This window comes from Gymnogyps californianus, chromosome 8 (genome assembly GCF_018139145.2).
Source record: "Gymnogyps californianus isolate 813 chromosome 8, ASM1813914v2, whole genome shotgun sequence".
NCBI classification, from domain to species: domain Eukaryota; kingdom Metazoa; phylum Chordata; class Aves; order Accipitriformes; family Cathartidae; genus Gymnogyps; species Gymnogyps californianus.
Window position 1 is genome coordinate 33,781,511 of NC_059478.1, and position 25,147 is coordinate 33,806,657.

Consider the following 25,147-nt stretch of genomic DNA (forward strand, 5'->3'; position numbering starts at 1 on the left):
AATAACACCCACTATTACATTTTCCCACTTCCCTTAACTGCTGCAGTCGAGACGTAAGCACTACCTGTGCCATGAAGGGATGCATGTGAGCAGGGTGAAAAAAAAAGCATCCACTTGTGACAGCACCAGCCGGGGTAAAACCGAGCCCGGGGCAGGCCGGCCAGCGCAGACTAGGCCCGTGCGCGGGGCTAGCACCGTTACCACAGCGGCTGAGCACCAAGCAGCGCTGCCGCCTCTCCTGAGGTAAAGCTGCTTGTCCAGCCGCCGTTCCCAGATTCCCCCACACCTCCGAGGCGGACCAGGGGCCGCCGGCTCGCTCTTACCCGCCCGCCCCAGCCCACACCGCCCCGGCAGGCCCGGTCCCCGGGCAGCACCACAGCCCCAACGACAACCGCCACCCGATGGCGGCAGCCGCCGCCGCCCGCCGCCCCTTCGCGGGCGGGGCCGCGCAGGCGCAGACCCCACCCCCACTCCCACGCATGCGCGCTGCGCCGCCTGCGCCGCCTTGGGGGCGCGCGCGCGCGCCGGCCGGCGGAGGCCGGAAGCCGCTTCGAACGCGGAAGCGCGTGCGCGCTGGTTGTGTCCAGTAAGGAGCCGCGGGCTCGCGGCAGTTAGTGGCGGGAAGGACCGGACCGGACCGGACCGGACCGGGAGGGTTTGCTGCCGCGCTGCAGCCCGCGCCCTCAGGGCTCGGTGCGGCTGCCGCGTTCCCGCTGTCGTGCCCCGCGGGGCCGGGACGAGGAGCCTCGCCGGTGTTAGTGCGCGGGGCGGGTGTACTGCGCCTCCCCTCCGTCGCTTCCCTGGGGTGCTGGGCGGCGGTTGGAGGGGCTGAGGGGAGGGGGTCGCCCGGAGCGGGGCGGGAGTGAGGTGAGGGGAGGCGCGGTGCCCGCTGGCGGGTGAGGGCCTCTCGGCTGGGTTAGCAGGGAGGCCCGAGCGCAAGTCCCTCTGCAACAGCTCACCCTCGTGTCTCTGAGGAGGCTGGGGGTAGAGGGGGGATAAATGAGGAAATTTGAGAAATAAATACGTCTCCTGACAAGGAGTCGGGGAACAGTAGGCTTATAGAACGGGTATTCCACAAATGACAATTTAGTGTTTGCATTTTTGAGGAAGGAAAGGATGCTGTTGAGCTGCGTGCTGACATCTCTTTTAAAACGATGAGTTGTATTAAGGGTTGTGCATCTGTGACTGAGTTCTGTAAGTTTCCCTTTGGCAAGGAGTGGGTGGTTTGTATCGGTGCTATTTATCTGAATCTTCATAGTAGGCAGTGTGGACGGATAGTGTTTTTTTGGAGCTGTGATTTTCACCTTATGCTTATGGGTGGCATCTCGCTTGAGAGACCCTCTAGTGTTGCTCATCCAGGTAGGCAGAAGGTAAGAAGTTTGAGACTCGCCAAACCAGCTTTATCATCCCCTGAAAAGTCTTATTTGTTTAACATTGTTACCCATGGGATAGCAAAAATTAGAGATGTGTGCTTTAGAATCTAATAAAAGCATGGCTTTTGTTTCAGGAGGTATGGAATAATTATTAAAGATGAAAAAGAAGTAGGAAAGAATATTTTAAGAACCACTTTTGAGAGGAGAGAAAGAAGGAACTCAATACCCCAGAAAATGACAGTTACTCCAAACATAGGGAATGGCAGAAGTAAATGAGAGGAACAGAGATGGGGGAGTCCATCTGTAGGTGAGACTGGCATTACGTAGGAATTAAGAAGGTATAATTAATTAACAGTTGTTCTAGCTGGAGATGGGAAGGGCAGATGTGAGTATTTTATAGAAGGGAAAGGCCAGGCTTGTGACACTGGATTTTGGAAGTCATATAGGACTCTGGTCTTATTGGACCCAAGTTTAGGAGGCACAAGAGTTCACTTAGAGTAAAATGATCTACAGAGTCGACCTCAGTATCTTTTTAGATAAATGTGCCTACCCTGTGGTTTAGGCACAGGTGTAGCATCGAAAGCATGCAAATATCAGTGTTCACGTTTCTACCTATAGATGGTGATCTACTGCTGTCATAGATTTATATTGTTAAAGTAACTTTTTTTTCCCTTGGTGGTGGTGTTGGGTCATACCTTTCTGTGAATAGTAAATAAATATGGATTTACTTTGAGCAGAATAACCTAAACATGTCTTAGATGTTGCTTGTCTGTTACTACAACAGCAGTTCAGTACTGCTGCTGTGTGGGATTTTTTTGGTTGCTTTTTTTTGGCAGTGGCAAGTGTATTAAACTCACTTAAATCGAATGATGCCTCTTCTGCAAGGAGAGTCTTCGGCAGTTGTACCTAGGCTCATCCACTCTTCTGTAATGTATCTGTTGCTGACTGTGGAGGGAATGATGCTCCTGCTGCTGATTTGGCAGAAGTACAGCCTTTGGATTTACTGCTGTCTCTCACTGTCAAGGCTGGAGTAGTTTCTTCTTCAGTTTTCTTCCTAACTCAGACTAAAATATTTCTGATTCTCTGGGTCAAAGTTTGCATATTCTATAGTTAGTGGTTTTTCTTGCATAGGGCAACATCATTACTTTCCTATTCCTTGATTTCTGAGTTTGATGAATATGGCCTTTAATTTGACAGATCTAGCAATGTTTCTTATTGTTACTGGATTCTTAGTATGGTCAAGCAAGCTTGGGTGGGAGATCAGTCCTCCTGCCTTTTTGGGTAGAAGACTGGAGAAGATCTCTTGAGCCTGGTAGGTTTCATCCGGTGTGCTCTCTAGGGAGAGGTTGCTGATGGATAGTGTGCTTATGCTTGCGAAGGGAGAGGAAGAATTTCAAGCCCCTTTTTGAATATTGGGGAGACTGAAATAAGATTCAGATCAGGGATTTTTCATCATTAATGCCAGATGTTTGCATTCCTAGGTCAGCAGTATGCATTTAATTTTTTGATTATGTACTGGCTCGTGACTGTATTCCTGTGGAATTAGAACACGTGATACAGAGGTTATGATGGGCTCTGTGATTTTTATAATGGCTGCAGGAGAACAGACAATACCTGGTCCAGCATAAGACCCGTCAGTACACAGTTAACTTTTAAATCATTTTTTAATATGTTTAAACCGGCAGACAAGCCTATACCAGATCTGCATTTTGCATAATTTGGCTGTAGTGTTCTTAATCAAGAAAATAAGTGGCATTAACTTAATACTGGGACATTTACTCACTTTTTAAAACGGTATGCTTGTTAACAATAAATTTTTTTTTTATAGTGAGTTTTTAATTTAGGAATTTTTATAGACTTCTTTGAAGAGGTTTTCTTGTTCAGTGGCAAATACTAGTTTGTGAGCTACTTAACATACATGGTTGGCATTGAGTATTTTGACTACAACTACAATCTTCTTTGCTGGTCTCTTGTGGAATCTTCTCTTGTCACAGGCAAAACATGCTACATGTTTGCATAACAAACTGTGTGGAGCTTATTAAGGTGATGCTTAAGTATGTACGTGTATGTACAGCATAGTGTTGATCTGGTATCTGAATTCTCTTAAGTGGTTTGAAATCTTTTACCCTTGTTCTTGCTGTTGTTTTTATGCATTTTCTCAAATGCCTGTTCAGCTTCTAGCTCAGAAATGGGAAAAATTGCTTCTGGGCAGCATTTGGCTTCATGGTTAGAAATTCTCCAGTACTGAAAACCCCTCCTGATTGCAGCATGCTTCCAGACGCAAGATAGTAACAGAATGCTTCTGGGTGGGGAGAAAACTGGGACGGTCAGTAGTGCCGTTAAATGCCTAAGGAACAAAAACATGGACAGTATTGTAGCAATGTTTATGGTGTTTTTTCAGGTACCTTTTGGCTTGTTACAAAGACCAGCTATGGAGAAGTGGAGCTTAATGACAATTACTGTTTTACTAGCACTTACTGTACGCTGGACTGTATCGCTTGGTTCTTATTCAGGTAATACATGTTCATGGTCTGTAAAACAACCACATGAAGGTGAATTATGGAGCTTGTGATAAATTAAAATAAACTTGCATGTAAAATCATAAATAGGAAGCAACGTGTTATTTCAAGTATTGTCATATTTTAGTGCCTATTTCCCTAAGGTTCATGTAATACCTTGTTCTTATTTTTCTGAAGGGTGCAATGATTAACATCACAGCCGCTGGGAATGAAACGCTGAAAAAAAACACAACTTTTTTTGGGGGGCAGGGGGCAGCGGCGGCGGTGACGGTCAGTAATGTTTTAGGAGGAGCCAAAGAACAGCTGGCTGTTCAGCCCTATGCCTTTGTTGTTTCAGTAGCTGCAGAATATTATTGCAGTCCAATTGTACATTTGTTTAATCTTGTCCTTTAAGTTCTATAACAGATATAGCCTTAATTTATATTTAGCTAAAACTGTACTGGTGATAATGAAGACGGTGTAAAGGTGACGTGGAGTGAGTGATTACACTCTGCCTCGTAGCTATACTTCCTGAAGATTGTTTACAGCATAAACTAGAGCTATATTCTTTTAATAGATGAGTTTTTCTCCTCCCCATCTCATAATGCTTGCAAAGAACTAGCAAGTGTTTTTCCAAACCTCTCAATACCATTCCTGCACTTAGCATAAGCTTGCACAAAGCTTGCTCTCTGCAAATAAAAAAAAAAAAAAAAAGAACCATTACTTTCAATCCCCATCAGCTAAAAGAATCACGAGCTCAGTCAAATTCAACTCTGTTTTTCTGTTAAGGCAGTTGGGAGCCTCATCCCCTGAGTAGTTGGAGCTGTTCAGTAGTATTCTAGTGATTTTAAACTGGTAACTCCTGGGTTTCATTTACTTGACGGAATTTGCTTGAAGATAAGTTGCATGCATACCTTCTTGCACAGTTGTTTTATTTTGAGTTTGCTTTGTGAAAATGCCATTATGAGAGATCTGTTCTGTAGGTAACTGAGGTGCTCTTTTACCCATCTATAGGCAGAAAAACAAACACCCTGTCTTTTGCCACACAATACTAAATTTCTGTTGCACTGCAAGTATTTACAATTACATTGCTAACCAGATTTTTTTTTAAGTTGATTTAATTTCAAACCAATCAAGATTCTGAGAGAGAGTCTTAAAATAATGCCTGAACTAGAATAACAATTTTTAAATTTTGTTTCCTCCACAATGATCGTGTAACTTCTTTTGGAACAGGAAAAGCTGAGTCTGATCCAATCCAGCAAATTATTAAAGTATGTGTTTAACTTTGAGCATTGGCTGGCTGAAAAAAAGACAAACCTGAATGTTAGAAAGAGCTGTCAAATGCATAAGTACACTGGATTTTCTTTTTTCTCTTTGATTTCCTTCAGACGTAATAAACCTTTAATGACAGGAGCAAGAAAAAAAATTGGGCAGGGTAATGTTTAAACTGACATGGTTCTGTTGCTTTGCTTTCACTGCTGCTCAATGCAATAAAGTTGAGCAAAGGATTAGAAGTAGTCGTTCTCTGAAGCAGACTGGTAGAAATGCTGATTCGGCATACTCTGAAACCACACGTGGCATGGATGGCCAGAAGCAAGGAGGTTAATTCTGCCCTCATTTACTGTATAGTCTTGGATCGCTGTATCATTTCCATTCTGTTGTTGCTTGCCGTCTAGCATGCTTTTGGATCTGCCTCTGGAATTAGGCTCATGATGGTGAGAAAGCACATAACTAATACCTAGTTTTGAAAGGTTACCATTTACGATGAGCTTAGATTAGTTGGTCTTGGAGAATTGTTGAGGAAAAATTTGGCTTCATAGTTTAATGCATAATTTTTTTTAATGCATCGCCAAAATGCTGCTAAATGAGAAGAAGCTAAATGCCCATGTTGCAAGGCAGCTTCAGACCATTAAAAATGTCTATTTCCAGGTAACAATAAAACTGAATAAGACCACTCTAAATTTAAAGTATTTGTGACTCTTTTAAAATAAAATACTCAATTTTTTAATTAATTCTGAATTCTGTTTGGCTGTATACTTGATGCTTGCAGTAGATGGAAGCTGAATATGCATTCCCTAACTGATGTGTGATCAGTCTCTGTATTTGGCTTTTAGTAATCAAGCCTTTGGATTAAGATCTCTTTTGATCATTCTGAAGCCAATTTATTTCTTTTCCTCTTTTTTCTGAGAGGGGAAGAAGCTGAAATAAAATATGTTTGTGTTTGTATATGTATATATGTGTGTATGTACATAGAAACATGAAACGCACATATAGACACACTCTAAAATTTGGATAACACCTATTTTTGTATTTCAGTAATCCTATGACAGGTTCTTTGTTCTGCTAGATTTATGGCTACAGAATGGACACTGATAAAACTCCTGTTCTCCAGTGACCCTCACTTATTTGGGAAACTTTTAGTTCAATGTGTTGTATAGTGGAGATAATCTACTCTCTCTACTACCCAGGAATAAATTAGCGGAGATAATCTGTTCTCTCCACTACCCAGGAATAAATAGTACATATCTGAGCTTGTGTGACTCCCACAAACATAGATCATGTGAAAAAAATATAGATGGCTTTCCTATATTTTAAAGAAACTCTTAAATCTCTGTCTGGCTAGTGTCAATATTTTACGGGAAGTTCTATCGGCCCAGTTTCTGTTCTCAGTAAGCACAGGTTAATAGAAGTAAATAAACTCTGTGATAAAGATGCTTAATGTACTGCCATTATCAGAGTTACGCTTATGTTGAGGGAATTGTTTATGAGTAGACATCTGAAGTATTTGCATTGATAAAGCTTTTTTCTGTGGAAAAAAAAAAAAATCTTAGTTTCCCGAGAGACTTATGTATGCACGTGTGAAAAGTGTCCTTTAACATAATTCACTTTGCAGAACTGCTACATAACAATCACTCAGTTGAAAAATGCGTGAGAAAGAATCCTGTAAACCAAAATGGAGCAGTTATTATTTAGAAAGCTTTGTAGATTATAAGAAAAAATTCTTCTAAACCTGTTCTGTATACTGAATGGCCTGATTTAGGAAATGGCTCATCTTAACTCTTTATTAAGAATCGTGGGGAAAGGGATGGATGCAGTATTCTTGCTAGTGTTGCAAAGCAGGCAACGGAGGAAAGAGAGAGGAACTGGGGGACTTGCAGCAGGTCCTAGTTCTAAGTAAATTTAAAAATAAGGCTGGTTATTACTTTTAATAGCAAGGTACCACAACATGGCTGAAACACAAGCGAGAACATTGTCAATTATTATATACTAAGGAAGCATAGTAGTTCACACAAAATCAGTATAAGATGTCCATTATGTACATTTTCTTATTTCAGAGAAAGTGCCACATTTTTCATCTACACTTGGAAATGATTTTTTTTTGTCAGATGAGGAAGCAGTTCTTCACAGTGGAATATCTTGATAAATGCTTATCGCAGAAATATCCAGAAAGCCAAAAGAACACAGAACTTTTTTTTTTCCTCCCTGTTAGACTGCATAGCAGATGAGGTCTCTGTTTTGTTCTCAAATATCATAGAGGAATGGAGAATAAAATTAGTAATATATGAATATGCAAATACATATCTGGAGGAAGAGCAATCTGCATAAACCGAATAAATTCCTGAATACTCTGTCATCTCTCTTTAGGTGCGGGAAAACCACCTATGTACGGAGACTATGAAGCTCAGAGACACTGGCAAGAAGTTACTTACAATTTACCCATCAGGCAGTGGTACGTAGTGCTATTGTAGTTCAGGTTACAAAGGGGTAAATGTAAGGAAACTTTGGTTCGTATCTTACTTTAATATACCTTTAAGATCTCTGCAACATCTTCTGCTGTTCTCTGAACTATTCTAAAAACCCTTTTGTAGTAATATAATATCACCCTGTTCTTAGACGGAGGTACCATTTTCTTCGTGAAAAACTAAAAAAGCAAAAATTTGGAACTTTGACTTGCTAGCTGTGAGCTTGTATAACAGAATATTCTGACTGGTAGGTCTTTCTGTTGTGAAGGTACAGTTTTGTTTTGAATTGACTGGAAAGATCGAGAAGCAATTTTTTAGCAGCCTTATATAAGAGATCGTAGAGAAGCTTGTTCTCCTGGTTTAGAAAAAAGTCAGTTAGCTTCCTGAGTTCCAGTTCTCTAATGCACAAAAACTTTCGTGACTATCAGCACTGACAAAACCAAAACGAACTCAGTTCTTGCAGTTCATCTCCCCTAAGCTAAAAGGCAGGGACGTGCCAGCAAATGCAGAGACTTGAATCCTTGTGCTGGAGGCACTGGTTGTTTTTTACACCTGCGAGTTCATTGTTCACACCCATGTTCTTAATATAGATATTAAAATGTGGGTGTCTGGAATCTAGATGTAAGGATAGTGAACTTAATTTGTAGACATCACTTAAAACAGTAGGAAAATTATTCCAAATATTTTATTTATTTTTACATTATTCTTAATATTCCTTAGAGCTTGCAGGGAACGGTAAAAATCATTTAGTCCGTATATATGCTACAACGCAAATTGGAATACATTGGAACTCCAGGTCATCTTCCAACCAGGATAGTGGCATTCTGTTTGTCTGGTGTAATTTTTTCCTCAGCTGTCTGTTGGGGAACAGACCGATATGAGAGAATAGAATATTAATTCAATTGTATTTCTGTAAATACATGTGGGGCCAATTCTGAAAGCATGGCACTCTGTGGAGCTCTGCGGATGACTCTGCATTATGTCTTCAGATCGTCCTGTTGTATCGATATTATAATTTCTCTTCTACATTTTTCTGTGATATCCAAACCCCTCATTGTGCCAGAGTTGGGATAATGGAGAGCTGACACAGTAATAGAGTTGGCAGCTTTGATCCACTCTGCTACACGGAACTATATGTACTTAAAATTAAGAGTTATAGCAGTCATTATTTCGAGGCATTCCCAGAGGCCAGATGAAAGTATATTGCAGGCTGGGTTTAGCCTATGGGCTGCCAGTTGGGCATCTCAGTCTTGTTGTATTTGCTCTTCGTTTTATTTATAACAGAAGTTTTTTGGATTGGGTCTGCTTTGGGAATTGAATCTCTAATACAGCGAAGTCATATTCAGTCTTGGGCGTTTGGAAAAGAACGTCTTGGCTGACATGCAAGGGATTACATTCTAGAATACTAAGCTGTCTTTCCCCTCCCGTATTATAGAAATACGCAGTGTGAAAAGACGTTATACTCTGGTATGTAAAAATAGTGTTCAAATTTGAAGTTGAGATTCTAATCACTTCTAGTGCTGTTATTTGTTTAGTATTTAGAAAAGCCGTCTGTGCAGCAAGCACACGTTCCTCTGTAAATTTGTCTGGGTAAATATAGCGAGCAGCTCTCTCGTGAGGACATAGTCCTCTAAGATCTCTTGATCTTTTCACAGACTTAATTGTCACCTTTACTGTTAAACAAGCATGTATACGTAATATAGCTGCACGTTCCATGCTTATTTTCTTTGATCCAAACCAAAGATTTATTAAAAAAAAAAAATGCTGCAATAAACTACAGTATGGTTTGTACTTAGTTTCCTTGTCTGAGATTTCTCTGAGCCAGAATTTAAATATTTCTTTTTTGTATTATTCTTTAGAGTCTTGACATTATTTATTGAAGGCTACTTTAAGAACATCCTTTCTTATTATACTGCTAACTAAAACTGTGAAGGCTTTTTTGCTGAATATTGTTTGGTATAGGGATTATTTTTTCTGTTGAAATATGAGTTTATGGAAGGTAAAATTAAAAAAAAACCCACCAAACTGGAAAGTTTACTACTAAGTTACAGACTATTACTATCTGCCTGAAGAATCTGAACTGCCTTGGCATGAGCAATCTTGAATCATAGGATAAGAAGCAGAGATGCAACTCAAAGAAATGATTTATCATCGGTTCGTAAGATACTTCAGGCAGCTCATAAAGAATTCAAGAAATATCATTTACTATAATAAATGTCAAAAATTGGCTGCATTTGAAGAGAGAAACTGGAAAAGCCAAGAGCTTGCCCCTTGGCAGTTAGAGTAGACTAGTCAGTCTGTTTCACTGTGAGATATAAAGGGTCTGATGCCTTATTTTTGTAACTTCTGTTTTCCTTGGATAAAACCTTCTGTTTCTCATTTGGAAGAGGTGACTTGATTTTAACTGCTGCCAGCCTTCCATAGAAATACCGACACAACATAATTACAAATGGGAAAATACTTTTCCTTTCTCTCACATGGTGCACCTGAGTTTTGAGGTAGAACTAGATAAAGTGGTTGTGGCTGACATATCTGACTGAGGTTCAAGACCTCGTGTTGGTTATTCAGGAGGCGTTACTCTGATAACTTGGTGTTGCCTTCTAAGGAACTTTTTAGCCCCCTGACTCCTACATTGATGCCGACAGAATTGCCTAGGTGCACCTGCTGTAGCATAGTTTTCTTCTAGACCTATGCTGCTTTTTGTTTGTCTGTGTAATATCTTTATGCCACCCTTTTCCATCTCTGTTCAGTTGCTTTCCAGCAGTATAACTTCAACAGATGGTTTTTCAGAATTTTTGTATTAAGGTCTGTTGAGCAGAAGCAGTTCACAACTTGCTACATTACAGTCTAAAAGAGTAGCAGATAGAGTTTAACTATTCAGAAGTCATTGTCACATATAAATGTGCTGTCGAAGTCCAGGAAAAAAAGGAATCTAGGATTAATATAAGGAAAAACCGCTAGTGAATTCCATTTCTTTTGAAATGTCCTTTTAACTGCATTGGTTTTATTTCCTTTCTGGCAAATTGACTGCTGTCTTCTGGAATAATTGACATGCATGAAAAATATAGGTTTGGTTTGTAGATGGAGGTGAGGACCTGCAAAGCCTACCACATAAACAAATTTAGAGCTACAGTAGATGTGTACAACTGTGTTTGTGCAGGCTTTGTCTTAGTCTATGGATTTTTGTCAAACTCTGTTCACATCAAGGATTTTGCCTCTCCAGGTAAGTAAGCTTTAGCAGCTTTTTTAAATCTGTTTTGGAAACAAAGTGAGTGTACTCTGCATCGCTTTTGCTTTTGTTTTGTTGCTTGAGATTTTTTTTTTGGTGTGAAGTAAAATAAAGCAGATATAGAAGTTGCTAACTTCTATATTGGATTTTGAATAAGTTGATAAAAATATTTGGTTTAATATTCAGCCTTTTCCTTGGGCTGAAACAAAGCTGGAAATGTAGAGCCTTCTTTAAATGTTTGGGGTTTTTTTTTTTTTAGGTACTTCAATACAAGTGATAACAACCTACTGTACTGGGGCCTTGATTATCCACCTCTTACTGCCTATCACAGTTTGGTGTGTGCTTACATGTAAGTTCATTATTGTAAATACTTAGTTCTGTGGAGAATACAAAACACCAGATTCACCTCTCTTCCCGCCCCCCCCCCCCCCTTTTTTTTTTCCTTTCTCTCCTGAGGAGAGAAACTAGTAGCTAAAAAATACTAATCTGGGCAGCTGATGAAATGGAAAGTATTGTTTGCTACTTTAAAGCTAGGGAAATATGTGTATCCCTATTGCTTAAAACTAATACTGCTATTTTTCTGTCTTGTAATTATTGCAAGGGGGACTGGAGGGTTACATTCTTCTTTTTGCCAGGTCCGTAAATTTTAGCAGATTTAGATGTGACTTAGATATTTAGCTTTCCATGTAAGCCACTGTTGGATCAGTGATGTACAGAGAAAAGTGCTGTAGGAATTGGGTGCATCGCATGGGAAAGTTCTCGTGTATTGAGAGCCCAAGTGACATTTGATGACTGGATATCATGTAAATAGAATTCTGTTATTGGAATACTTTTTCCACAAGGGCTTTACTGCTGTTGGAATGAGACTTATGGAATAAGAATGTAGGTTAAAGTGCACAGGCACAGTTATGTGGGGCATCTATGTGAACTGTAAATGGTTTATATTTAATACTTAAGTATGAACGGTATTTACAATTGTTTTTTTAAAAGTCAGTGGAACTAGACTGAAAGTGGTTATCTTGTCCTAATAAATATTGTATTCCATTTTTACTGTTTTCAAATATTATTTTTTTTAATTGTGAAATAGTAGCTACAGTCTATAGTGTAAACTGATCTAGTGGTGAGGAGAATCTTTCATTGATCACTATTGCTCTTTGAAATATTTCTTCTCATTCGTCTTAATTCTTGGAATATGCTCCTGTCCATGTCATCTTTATTGCTGAAAGGAGTGTAAAGGGAAATGAGAACTGTCTACATTTTGATGTGTCTGTACTTTGTTTTACAGTGCAAAGTTAATAAATCCTGATTGGATTGCTCTGCACACATCTCGGGGGTATGAGAGTCAGCCACATAAGTTATTTATGCGTACAACAGGTAGGAAAATTATATTTCCTTAGGATGATCGTACAGATTTGTCTTGCTTACTAATTTAGCATGTTTAATATCATGCAGCTTCTCTGTCTTCACCAGTTTATTCTCAGTTCTTTGACTTGGGTGGCTTTGCAGGTCCATTTATGAACCAAACTCCTGTGTTCTTTTCTCTTCTGCCATCATTTGTGAAGCTGATAAGTATAAAATATACAAACAAGTTTTCAATCCAATTGATTCAGTAAAAACTCTAAAACAAAGCTACTTTTTTTTTTTTGTAGCACAGACCAATTTTTAAATTTTGAAAATAGTATCGTTGTTTTCCCTTCCATTCTGATAAATATGCTTTTCATTTTCAGCTTAGCTTGGTTTTTATTGTAAAATGATTTTGCGTGTAGACTGGCATTCACTGACTTAACAGCCTCTTGAGATGTCAGAGATCTGTATTATGAGCTGTATAGTTTATCTGAGAGGGAAATATATTTGATATTTTTGAAGATGTCACTTTTCTTTCAAACAGTCACCACTTTCTACAGATAAACTTCTGTTAACAAAAAAGTAAAAATGTATTTTACCACTTTTATCCTAAATTTCATTTTCCTGCAGTCACTCTTCTGACCATTTGATTATTTTGAACTGCCTCTACAAAGAAAAGGATAAAACAAGTGCAGAAAAAAATTTGTAGATAACTTAACTCAGTGGGTGTATCAGTAGGACAGCAAACAATGTGGCCAGTGAGCTCTTGTTCTCTATGCAATGGCAGATGCCATATTATCGTGTTGTTATTTTCTTTCATTTTAAGTGTCTTTTGCTTTGCGTAACACTGGAGTTCCACAAAATGCTTTCTGATTGCAACAGCAGAATTTGTTGTTCATCAATAGCTTTTCTGTACTTCACAAACCTCTCAGTCTGGTCTCTAGTAATTGATTGAATTGGGGGGGGGGAGGGAATCACTAGAACTTAATTACCCTTGAAATGGTCTTTATTAATTTTGAAATCAACTCACTTGACAAACCACGGATGGATCTAGGAGAACTGAGAAACACTTTTTAACAATAGCCATTAGAAGAATGTATTAAAATAATTCAGAATGGTCAATGTCAGCTGTTGGTATTACACCTTTATTTTAAGTGTCAGTGTATTTGTTTTGCTAACACCTTGGGTATATTTGTTTAATTGTGGCTTAAGCCTGCAAAACAATTAATCACTGAATAACTGATATCTTTAAACATTTTCTTCCAAAGCCTGTGACTAAAAAGAGGCAAAGTATGCTTTCCCTCTTGGAATAATTGCACATTTTCTGAAACCAGTTTATAGAAATAATCTGAGATTTTTCTCAGGCTCTTAAGACAACACTCAAGAAGAATTCACCTGGTGGTTTAAGCAAGAGCAGGAGTTGATGTAATTCTAGGCAGGTGAACCTGCTGGTTCTGTTTTCTTGCCGACCCTCTTACATATATTTGCTGTAGGCAGATGATCAAAGCCAAATAACTAGTTTTAGTCTATTTATCCATGTCACTAGTAATTCACACAGATACATTGGAGATTGTTATAATCTAGAGCTTCTTAATTGTGTCTCCAGACTATCTGTTCCCTCAAACAACTTGACTGGATCTAGTCATAGTTGATTTCTTTTGAGAATTAAGAATGCCTTCTCTCATTTCGGCATGTGAGGAACTAGAGTGTGCTCCCTTATTGACTGAGGCTGTGCCAGAAGCCAAAACAGCTGAACACATGGAAGCAGCAGCTTTTGGACATCAGAAATGATAGCGTTAGAAACATTAAGAAGGTCAAATTCTGTAGACCTATTTCTTTTTGTCCTTTGAAGTGGAACTACTCAGTTTATTCTAATGAAGAACTTTCTGATATTTTAATGTTTATTTGCTTGTATTTTTTCCTTGTCTTTCCCAAAACAACTGAAAAAAATTAGCTTTGGTGTAACTGCCAAACCTGAGCTATCTTTAAAACAATGAAACATACTGTAACGCAGTGTAAGACAATAGAAAAGCATATTCAGCTGAAACTGTAGTCACATGACTTTTGAACTTCAGTTGAATGACTAAAGTGAAGTTTTCAGTGAGGGTACAGATGCAAACCCCACATTCAAAAGGTAGGCAACTAGTCTCACTCCAACACTGTGTAGTTATTATCATCTGAGTTTTTTTTTACACCAAATACAACCGAGGTGTGGAGCATTAAGAAGTTAAAACTGTAAGCAGAGTCAAAGATTCACAGTCCAGATGAAAATACACAACTTCAATAGCATTAAGATGAGGTATGTGGGAGGATTCTAACGTAAAGCTAATCTTTATTTTTCAGTGTTTGTTGCTGATTTGCTGGTTTATATTCCTGCAGTTATTTTATATTGTTTTTCCTTGAAAGAAACATCTACTAAAAAGAAGGCAAGTATCTGGTGTGTGCGTAAATTAAAAAAGAAAGAAAACATACTGTTAAAACAGGGTAGAAATGTAACAGTATGAGAGTTAATGAATGTATAGAACACCGTGGTGGCTTCAGTTGACGTAAAACTGATGACAATCAGTATCTCTCGTATTAAAGGCTTTTCAGTTAAAAAGATAAAAAAAGCCATTAACTTATCTTACAGCAATTATTTTAATGCTTTCAATAACAATAACAAGATGCTCTGAAGTTTAGTAGCCATGAACTCCTGAATTATATTTCTTTCTGAATTTATTACTTGGGTAGTAAAACCAACGTTTGTGCTGTGACATGGGGGAATCTAGGAACTGCTTTGTCTTGCACACTCCTTATGGTAGCACCAATATATTTTGTAATAATAAGTCTTCTGATTTTTGGAGTGGTTCCAAGGTTTAAGATAGGTGTGGGTGATCTTTGAGCTGGTTGGCGAAGGGCAGGCTGGTCTCCATTTAATATTTTCTTATTTATGGAAAATCTTTATCCTTTTTTATTCCTCAAAATATTACTGACAGAAGATTACTTGTAGGGAATAAGATTCCTACATATAGGATGCACCATAGAGGGGCAAATTTTTATACTGGAGAAGTAGTTTAAGTTCCTCTGCCTAATGTCTAACTTAGAAATAATTATTTTCCCCTCTCTTTTTTTTTGATCCTTCTTTCCAGGTTTCCAGTGCTCTCTGCATACTGCTTTATCCAGGCCTCATTCTTATTGACCATGGACACTTCCAGTATCCTTGTTGTGCAGTGAAATGAATTTCCATTTACGAAGCAACACGGTTCTTTAGTACTTGTCTGTAGCTGGGCAGAAGGTTACTTTTGTATACAAAGTCATCTGAGGGGCTTCTGCCTGCCCCAAAGCAGAGATATTAAAGAAAACGGTGATATCTGTCTGAAATATATTGGCGATAAATAGTTGATATTGGGACAAATCAATCCAAACATGAATAGCATTCTTTCCGTGCCTCAAGCTCATATTTCTGTCAGTCACTTTATTGCAGAAAACGTCAGTGGTACTATGACAGTGAAAAGAATGATGGCTTGTGCTCCTGTGATTTGTGTTTGGAGAGAGAATCACCTTAGATCTTCTTGAGATGGCAGTGTGTCAAGTGTAGTTGCGTAAAATGATCAGTTCTATAAAATGTGCCATTCTGTCTTGCCTTTACTATTACTGGAGACTGGATTCACTTCGCTTAATGTCTAACCGTTTAAAAGCTAGGCATCTAATACGAGTTAGGCCGTCAGAGCTAACTAGTCAGTATTGGTGGCAGACACCTTCACAGGTGTGTCTTTTTTAATATGATTTCTGTTTTTATACTTGTTTTGCACATCAACAAGCAAATGCTGATAGCTGACTACTCCAGGCTGTGCTGCTCAGTGCCGTCGAGCCAGAGGGACACAATCCTGGAGTTGTGATAAATGTAGGTATTTAAGTATTCCAAGGAGATACTGATTCTCAGCATCTACTACTAAATCAAGTTTTGACAATCGAATAGTTTACTAATTTGTGGTTTTCTTCCAAGAGAGTGCATGGTGAGCTTGGAAGAGAATATATCTTAGAAAGCAGATTTTGAAGAAAAAAAATTCATAATGCTATTGAATATTTGAGTTACAGTTCAGGAATTCTGAAATTCTATTTTTGGCCCGACTCTTTAAAGATGTAGATCATCTGGAGACATCACTTACAAGGATGGGAATGAACGCAATTCCTCTTAGGTGAGAGAAGCTGGTGGTCAGAAGAAGGCACAGGGTTACAATTTTCTAATATGTAAAAGATATACAAAGAGGAAGACAATAGTCTCTTCTGTGTCTTATGTTGGATAGGGCAAGAAGTAACGGCCCTAAGTTACCATAGGGAATATTTGTTTTTTTTTAAATACATGGAAAAATCTTTTGAATCTTAATTACCGTCAAATGCTGGAATAGATTGTCTGTGGACGTTGTGGAATCTGCAGCGTCAAGATCTTTAAGAAAAGGTTCAGCAAACCTCACGTCAGGGGTGACGTAGGTGTAGCAGACACTGTGTTGAAGCAGACAGATGTAGTGCGTAGTCTCCTGTGGTCTGTTCCAGCCCTGTGACTCTTACGTGAATAACTTGACTATCTGTGACCAGCTCCCAAGAAGTCAATAGATTTACTTAACCTTAACTGCTGCTGCACGTCTCTGCAAGATCAGAGCCTTTTGGTATAACAATTTGTTGATGTGAAATTGATGAGATCTCAAATATACAGGGTGATTTTCAGTGGGGAATTTGAGTGGGCTGAAAACAAGGTAGACAACCTGAATGTGTTGTCATATATTTATATTGACAAAGAGAAAACAACATATTGTGAAATTTCTGACAGTGCAAGTATGTCTGAATGGTTTCTCTCATTGTGTCAAAATAGCAGTAAAAGACAAAGCTAATATTTTGTTGCAATTTAATAGTAAGTGTAGCTTAGTCTCTTCAAACTCTGCTGAGCTTGGGAACCTGTTCTCAAAGTCATAAGGAAGTAACGTTGCTTTTAGCAACTATTATTCATGGTTTGTACAGTATTAGCAGCTGAGGGAACTGGTCATGGATGAGGGTGCGTTGTGAGTATAATATAATCACAAAAACCTCAGGAGTCCTTGAACTAAATAATATATAATTTAAATACTGACGTATTTGAATATTCTGCACATATCTTTTGGGAGCTGGGAGGAGAAACTCTTGAAAGCTTTATCCTTAATCATGTAAATATCAAGAAAAAAATGTCTACCTTGATGCATCTTAGAGAGTACTGTCACTGTCGCCAAAAGCTTGGTTGACTGAATATATATTACATGTAAAATTAACACACACACACAATTTGTCCTCGTATTTCCCTGTGCAAGCTTTGAATCAAGCCTTGGAAATATAAAAATTACCCTTTAAATAGAAGTAAAATTATTTCTGTCTGTGAACAACATAGTCACAACTGGCAATGTGTTTTTAAAACTAACTTGGAAAAACTTATTTTGTGTGCTATCTTACGCTTGTCCCTCAGGGCATTCATTACTGGCTTCCAGTACGAAGATGCTTATCTTGTCCTTGACATAAAAAACCATATACAACTCAGTGAGCCTTGGCTTTGCCTTGTGGGGTGTACTTTATTTGTCTTATGACTGGGACCTTTTGGGGTCAGTGGCATTTTGCTTGGCCTTAAATTATAAGCAAATGGAACTCTACCATTCTCTGCCCTTTTTTTGCTATTTACTTGGAAAGTGCTTCAAGAAGGGACTGAAAGGAAAGGGGTAAGTGACTTTACACCGTTTTACCTTTCTCAAGAATATACCCAGGCAGCCTGGCATTGAGAATGGGATTCTCCTTATTTGCATGTGGGCATTTCTGAATTAATTTCTAGTGGAAGATACTTACCTTGTTGTAATGTAGTCCTCTCCTGCAAAATAAGTATTTCTTGTTGAGATCTACATTAAGTATTTCCACTGAACAAACAGCAAAATCTATTAAGGTATCCTTTCTTAGCACTCTTCATTCTGTAAGCTAAATTAAATATGGGCTGCAGTGGGCAACCAGATTGGATTGGCAGCAGTGGCTCTGTGGTTCTCATGGAGTTGCTCTCACTAATCTGGGGATGATGAACTTTTTCTGTGGTACTGGTAGCTCTTTTTATTTAGATTTGTAACCTTCAGTTCTGTATCTCTTTTAAAAAAAGGTTTATGCTATAAACTAAGAACTGACTTTTGTTACCAGGAGCTGGATTTATCTTTTCTGATGTAAGTTTTTTCTCTTGATTGCAGATTAGTATTGTTAACTAAAATAGCAGGGACAGTGGTGGTTTCCTTTGCTGTCTGCTGGCTCCCGTTCTGTACCGACATGGAACAAATCATGCAAGTACTCAGAAGACTCTTTCCCATTGACCGAGGCTTGTTTGAGGCATGCATGTTTTCTTCTCCCCCACCCCGCTGTAAATGTTCTGTATTCTTAGATCCCTTGAGAAACCTTCATCGTGACCTTTAGGGATTTCATGTGGGAGACACACCACAGAACTAGTAATTTGAGATGGCTTCTTCAGCAGTCATTTCTTGCCAGTTATTTAATCCAGTATTTAACCCCAGCTCAGCTGGCATCTTCCAGGATATTATATGAGTAGACAACACTTATCCCATCATCAAACCCATACTTCAATCCATACATTTTTCCATTGAAATAGATTCCATAGTAATTGACAGTGTCAGAAGATGTAACCTTAAAAGTTAACAGCTTCAGTCTCTGTCTTTGGTTCTGCTCAGCTTTTTTCAACAGGATTCATTATTTAAAAAAAATAAAAATCTAAAAAATAGGGTTTTAGGTGCAGCCTAGAACTTTCTTTTTGACCCACCTTGTATTTTCAGTGCAAGTTTCCATGATATTTTCCAAACGTTTTAGGCCAGTTCTGCTTTTACTTTTCCTCAGACTGTGGACATTTGCATGCTGCAAGGTGCTGAGTACCGCAGCCTTAATCCAGTAAAGCAATTACTCATTTACCTAATGCTAACGCCACAGGAGTCTTGCTGATAAAAGAAAGGGTACTCATTTCCCAAGTAACAATGAGTTATTGCTGTTGTTTTGCTTAATTAGGGCTTGAGTCTTAATACTACACTTTTAAAAGCAGATTCTCCACTTCAAGTTTAACCAATAAAATGAATCTTTTGAATTTCCACGTTTTGATTGCACAGGGATTTAAGCAAATACTCACACAGTTTGATTCATCTTAAATTTTCTTTTAATCTTCTTCAGAGATAAATAATATCACGACTGGCACTTTTTTCTTCAAAAGTTAATGCTGATGTACCAAAGGCAGCATTTTAGTTAGGCAGCAGTACGGAAGTGTTCTCAGTGTATTCTCTGCTAGTTTATGAAAAAAAAAAAAAACCCCGAACAACCCCTCCACAAAAGACACCCCCTCCCACACACACCCACCCCAAAAATCAATGACCCTATTCCTTGGGAATTATCTGGAATTTATAAATAAATAGTTTTGGTCACCACACTTCTTATTCAGTACCAAGTTAAAAATAAAAATCTATAAATGACAATAACCAATGAGTCTGAAAGAGCTTAAGGATTTTAGTCTAATATTAGCCCAAATATTTTCTGAGTTGATCGGGGGAGTGACTTGCTGGATGCTAATCTAGATAAAATGAGAAATTGTCCACGTAAGCAATGCGCAGTAAATTTATACTGGGGTGCGTGTAACAGGTTCTTTGAATTGGTTCCCATTTACAGAAGCAGTAACAAATGCTGGTGGTTGTAAAATCGTATTGGCTATTAAGTAGGCGTCCTGTGTGTTTGCTGGTGCTGCCAAACCCTCTGTTCACTTGTAATCCTCAGCAGATTTGAAGTGCATATTCTGTATTGCGAGTGAGCATATGAGGAAGATGGCTCAGTTGTTGGTGCTAGTAGCTTTCTTGCTGTTATGTCTACACAGCTGTGATTCAAGCAGCTGTTTAGGGATGAGTTTCATGAGCATGATAGCTGTAGTTACAAATTTAATTTTGAAAGTGATCCTAGCACAACTGCTAATGTCTTTAGACTTCTTGATTTATTAGAGGTTAACTCTGTCATTGCTAGCAAGCAGTAAGCACGGCTAAATACATTCAGGTACGTAATGAAATGTGACAGTATACAGAACGTCTTCACATTTGAAAGAAGATTCATATATGCCAGAGTTTAGTCAGGGACAGATAGTTTCAGAACCTTATTTTCACAAAATGTGTCATCTCATGAGTTAAGAAGTAGTCTCTTGTGCTGAAGAACTATTTCTCAGTTATTTTAGAACATGTTTTAATTGAGTCTCTTGAAACTTTGCATTTTTGAAGATCAGAGTAATTTAAAGTACATCTAAGAATATGATGTATATCTGCAAGTGTCTTTTTGCAGTATCATGGTAAAAACCCAACAATCCCCCACCTCCCAAGCCCCACTGTCGTCACAAATGTAAGTTTAGATGAATGTAATTATCACAAATTACCTTTTTTTTCCTTCCAGGATAAAGTAGCCAATATTTGGTGCAGTCTAAGTGTCCTTATAAAGATAAAGAATCTAGTATCACCTCAAACTCAACTAAAACTCAGGTAAGACATAACTGAAGTGCTTTAGGTAGTTTTTTATCTGCATTATTTTTTTGCCAAATGAGTAATTTTTGTCAAAGAATTATGAGAAATGGTGTTTACAATCTTGAAAAAATGTTTTCTTTCCTATACTGTGCTTTTCTCCCAAGTGATAAGAGTTTTCCCAAGTGCTGTTAGGAATATTTATGACTGAAAAATTTCCCGCTTGTTTATATAGTGATTGAAGCTACTTGGTTAAAACTGAGTTAAAATTTGCATGCTTTACTCTTCAGTGAATTACCTCTTAGGAGTCAGAGTTCACAGTTCTGTTTTTTGACTAAGTGAAGAATTGAAGTCTAGGTCTACAGAGTCTGAAATGCTAATGGAAATGCTTTATTCCTTTTTCAAAAGCGCTTCTGTCAGTGAAGACCGTTCAGTGCTCTTCTCTTGTGATTGAGTCTCCTCGAGTGATTTTGTACTTCTGAAAATTACAATTGAATTCCTAACTTATAATCACTTTTGAGAACTATGTATGATATCATGGATGTAGTTACTCATGAATTAAAACTGTTTTTCTTACAAAATTCTTCAGTTTTGCTCTAACATTCCTGAGCCTGCTTCCTACTTGTATAAAACTAACTGTCCAGCCTTCTCTCCGAGGATTTAAATTTGCTTTGGTAAGTGTATGTTTTTAATTGCTCCTTGTTTTATATCCACCACTGAGCACTGCTGTGCGACCAACAGTTCTACTTACAGTTGCTGCAATGTGCAAAAGTGTGCGTACCATTAAATGCCATCCTGTTTCTGCTGAAGAGATCGGTTAAAAAGTGTTTTGCCATCATGTGTCCAGGGGGGTCTGACCTGTCTTTTAAATCCAGACTTTTTTCCCTTAGCCTCAATTTTCTTTATTTAATGCTGTATTTTTATTGTCTTCCTCTGAAGAGTCTTTAGAAGATTCCGTACACATTAAAGCCTCATATAGAGTTGGAATTTCTCCTCTTTTTGTTTAGCTTCCGAAGGGCTAGTTTTTCTTACTGCATTGGCTGCAAAATTCAATAAAAAAGTCCCGAGATGGACATTGTAAGCTCATTAGCAGTTTGAAAAGAAAATGATACTATTTTCCCAAATGTTTGCCTTTTCTTAGTCATATTATATCGTTGACTTTAAGCACATTAACAGGACTTACATGCAAAAATCAGTTTTCCTTGAAATGAAAATTATATGGAGCTGGTCCTAAGGTTTCAAGAGTTACAAGATAATTTCTATTTTTAATTTTATGTGAGTACTATTTAAGAGTTTATCGCAACATTGCCTAAAACTAACATTTATCCTTTCTAAGAATTGGTTTATCTTTTACAGTATGTTTTTATTTGGTGGGGGGAAAAAAAGACTGTTTACTTTGGTGTACTGGCAGTTTGTGATGATGAACAAAATTTTATGCCAAGAAGGCGGGTAGTTCTCACCATGACTGAACTTTGCCAGTGCTTGTGTATGTGAATATTGTGTTTACTTGGTGGGGCTACTCTTGTCAGTAAAGCTAAGCAAGAGTGAGGGCTCTTTACATGAAGTGATTTCTGAATAATTCTGGGTAAACTTTCAAACAATGGATTTTTTTAGTATGTATAGGTGGTTACAGAAGCAGCTCTGTGTACCTGTAAATTGCGCTGGAGTAAATGTAGCAGTTAATTAGAAAAATCAGATCGTTTAGCTCATACATTCATGTGAAGTCTATGCCAGCAGAGAAACTAAACCAGTGCTTTGCATTGCGGTCACATATACTAATATCTCTCTGATTTCCTTTTCTAAGGTTAGTTGTGCATTGTCATTTTTCCTGTTCTCCTTTCAAGTACATGAAAAATCTATTCTTCTGGTGTCAGTGTAAGTAAATTATTTTTCTGTGGATATATTTTGATCTTCTTTTCCTCATCTTGTTATTGCATGCTGCTTTCTCACTTACAAATAGATCTGATTTTAAAAACTCTACACATTTGCTTTTCTGAATAACTTGTAAATGAAAGTATACAAATACAGCCACGCTGATCTCTCCTGCTTCACTCATCTCGCCGGGCCAGTGTTCTGACTGCGTTTCCTGGAGTACGATGTGGCGCAGAACAAAGCTGTTTGCCCGGGGATAGACTGGCTCTGGGGTTGCTTAAGACGATGCCGCCATAGACAGGAGAGACATGTACTTAGCTGCCCAGCAAGGCTGGAGCGCGGTTGGAAGTTGAACTGGGTGACTGATACCTCACTAACAGCGAGGGTAAAGGGGCCTTCTCGCCCGTTGTCAGTACGGTATGTTTTTCCCATCCCCTGCCCCAAAGGAGGTGAGGGCAGCGGGGACAGTCAGCAGCTTTGCTCTTTTGCGTGGATGTCCTATGTGTACCTGAAAGTAATGTTTGATAAAGGAAGATCTGGAGAGGCAGCCCTCTTGATGCTTCTTGTCCATGCCTGACGGGAAGGCTGAACCGGTGGTTAGAGAACTCCTGTTACCTCTGTAGGCAGTTGTCTGGAAGTTGCGGTACAGGTGCTGCTCAAAGCCAGCCAGCAGCCTTGCACAGAGCCGGCACTAACCTGGCTGGCTGTGCGTGCCGGCGGTACGCACCGTAAGGGTTCCGCTGAGCGACTCTCCTGCTGCGGGCCCCCACGCGGGGCAGAGTATTTGCGTGTTGGGGTTCAGTGGGGCGTAGGGGGGAGCAGGGTGCCCCAGCAGAGGATGCAGCGCTTTGGGCACTGCCTGTTCTTGGATTTTCTGAGCCCATGCCGGTGGGGAGTAGAGCTCTGCCCTGCCTCCCAGAGGCGTGGGAGCGCAGCATCCATGTGAAAGGTTGAGGACAAAGTGCTGTCACTTCAGTGTTTGCATATCTGGTTTTCCTCTTTTCATTCTAGACCAGTCTGCTTAATCATAAATGAAATCCCTTTTATGGCTACGTGGTTTTTACTTGTATCAACTTTCAGGTGAGTTGGAGACTATTAACGTTATTTTAAAACCGTGTTCTTCCCCAATTCTAGTAAGTATAAACGTATTCTTTTTCCTCTTCTTTTTACATTCTTTGAAATGTAACTCGGAATGCGCACTCACTTCTGGGGGTAATTCTGTTTTAACAGCATGTTGCCTCTTCTACTGAAAGACGGCCTGCTGCTGGCCTACACTGTGACAATGCTGGCATTCCTGTCGGTCTGCATGGCTTCCTTTTCCATATTTGAGAAGACTTCAGCAGAGGACCTGCAGCTGAAGCCATTCTCCCTTTCCCTGAAGGGATATGTTTCTTGGTTTAAGTCATTTCCCAAGATCGTCAGGAGTCTGGTAAGCAATTTGAATTCCTATGACTCTTACTTGCAGCTCTTCCTGGTACTGAAGTACTTGCATAAACCAGTTTTATGTCCGTAAGTGTGCGTAAAGCCCCAAAGAGGGAAAGGCACGCTATGTCAGTGTAGAGGCGTGCTATAATTTTTTTCCTGCAATGTCATCTATGGTATAGATTGAAGAATACAGAGCACCCAAGTAACGAAAGTAACAGCTTACTCGTTGGAGGTGTTAAGTCACCGTTAGCTAATGTATCATTCCTTACCTTACAGTTTCTTCTTTCCGTAACCCTGATGGGCGTCCTGTCTCTAATGAGTGCCGCGGTGCAGCCTCCACAGAGGTTACCGGATTTATTCCCTGTATCTGTGTCCGTTATTTCTTGCTTACACTTCTTATTGTTTTTGGTGTATTTTAATGTTGTTATACTCTGGGACTCAAAGAATAGTAGAAGTCAGAAGAAAATCAGTTAATCAGCCTGTGAAGATCAAGGACTTAAACTGTGAAAGGACAGAGTATTTTCAGTGAACGGTGTCTGGCATTGCAGGTAAACCTGTTTGTGATGTATGACAATTCCTGTAACCTGATGAAAGTCAGGAAACACATTATGCATATTTAACCACAAAATAATCAAAGACTCTTTTAAAGGAGAAGTATTTTGAAGAGCACTTGGAAACGTGGTTTGGTGTGTTTTCTTCAGAAGTGTAATACTTTTGTTACCATTTGTAAACTCAAAATACCTAATAAAGGACCAAATTTTGAATTAATGCTAAAATACCCTGGCTGTATTAGCAAACCAGCAAACTGTTTTGTTAGCATTAAGTTTACACGTTTCCCAGCACAAAAAGCATAAGCAAGTGATGTAGCGCAGGTTAAGTAGAAACTCTTGACTGGTAGCTCTTAAGTTGCCTTGCTGAATTGTTTTAGGACATAAACCCTCTTGTGTAGTCAGCCACTGTCCTCCGTCATCGTTTCACAGAACACGCTGCAGTCCGTCCAGGCTGTTGCAGGAGGCTGTGGATCGGTGGGAGGCACTCTCCGGGCGCTGTGACCTAAGCAGAGCGCTTGGGTCTTCAGCTGATGTCGTAGGGGAGAAAACTCAGCCTTCCAGCAGCGTTGCTGGCCGGAGATCTGTACGCTCAG

The 25,147-nt window shown here is 39.1% G+C and overlaps 1 protein-coding gene across 4 annotated transcripts; it reads left to right on the plus strand.

The window, feature by feature from the left end:
* Positions 1 to 674: 674 nt before the first annotated feature.
* Positions 675 to 24,837, plus strand: ALG6 (ALG6 alpha-1,3-glucosyltransferase). Of its 4 annotated transcripts, none has more exons than XM_050900861.1 (15): positions 675 to 754; positions 3,775 to 3,886; positions 7,517 to 7,601; positions 11,103 to 11,192; positions 12,129 to 12,217; positions 14,531 to 14,613; positions 15,316 to 15,391; positions 17,730 to 17,904; positions 18,412 to 18,547; positions 20,642 to 20,727; positions 21,296 to 21,380; positions 22,511 to 22,581; positions 23,590 to 23,658; positions 23,809 to 24,007; positions 24,280 to 24,837. In XM_050900861.1, exons 2-15 carry the CDS (start codon positions 3,805 to 3,807, stop codon positions 24,475 to 24,477), a joined length of 1,524 nt encoding a protein of 507 aa, XP_050756818.1. In that variant the 5' UTR covers positions 675 to 754; positions 3,775 to 3,804; the 3' UTR covers positions 24,478 to 24,837. The 4 variants fall into 4 exon arrangements, with proteins under 4 accessions (XP_050756818.1, XP_050756815.1, XP_050756817.1 ...); XM_050900858.1 differs by having other exon boundaries at positions 15,316 to 15,380; positions 17,719 to 17,904; XM_050900860.1 differs by lacking the exon at positions 675 to 754 and adding an exon at positions 780 to 805 and having other exon boundaries at positions 15,316 to 15,380; positions 17,719 to 17,904.
* Positions 24,838 to 25,147: the final 310 nt, after the last annotated feature.

What these genes read in the sequence shown, in the direction of transcription:
- ALG6 (XM_050900861.1), top strand. Translation starts at nt 3,805, where the DNA reads ATGGAGAAGTGGAGCTTAATGACAATTACTGTTTTACTAGCACTTACT. An exon ending in GTTATTTATGCGTACAACAG is followed by an intron (nt 12,218 to 14,530) that starts GTAGGAAAATTA and finishes TTTATTTTTCAG; the next exon opens with TGTTTGTTGCTGATTTGCTG. An exon ending in AAGGGACTGAAAGGAAAGGG is followed by an intron (nt 17,905 to 18,411) that starts GTAAGTGACTTT and finishes TCTTGATTGCAG; the next exon opens with ATTAGTATTGTTAACTAAAA.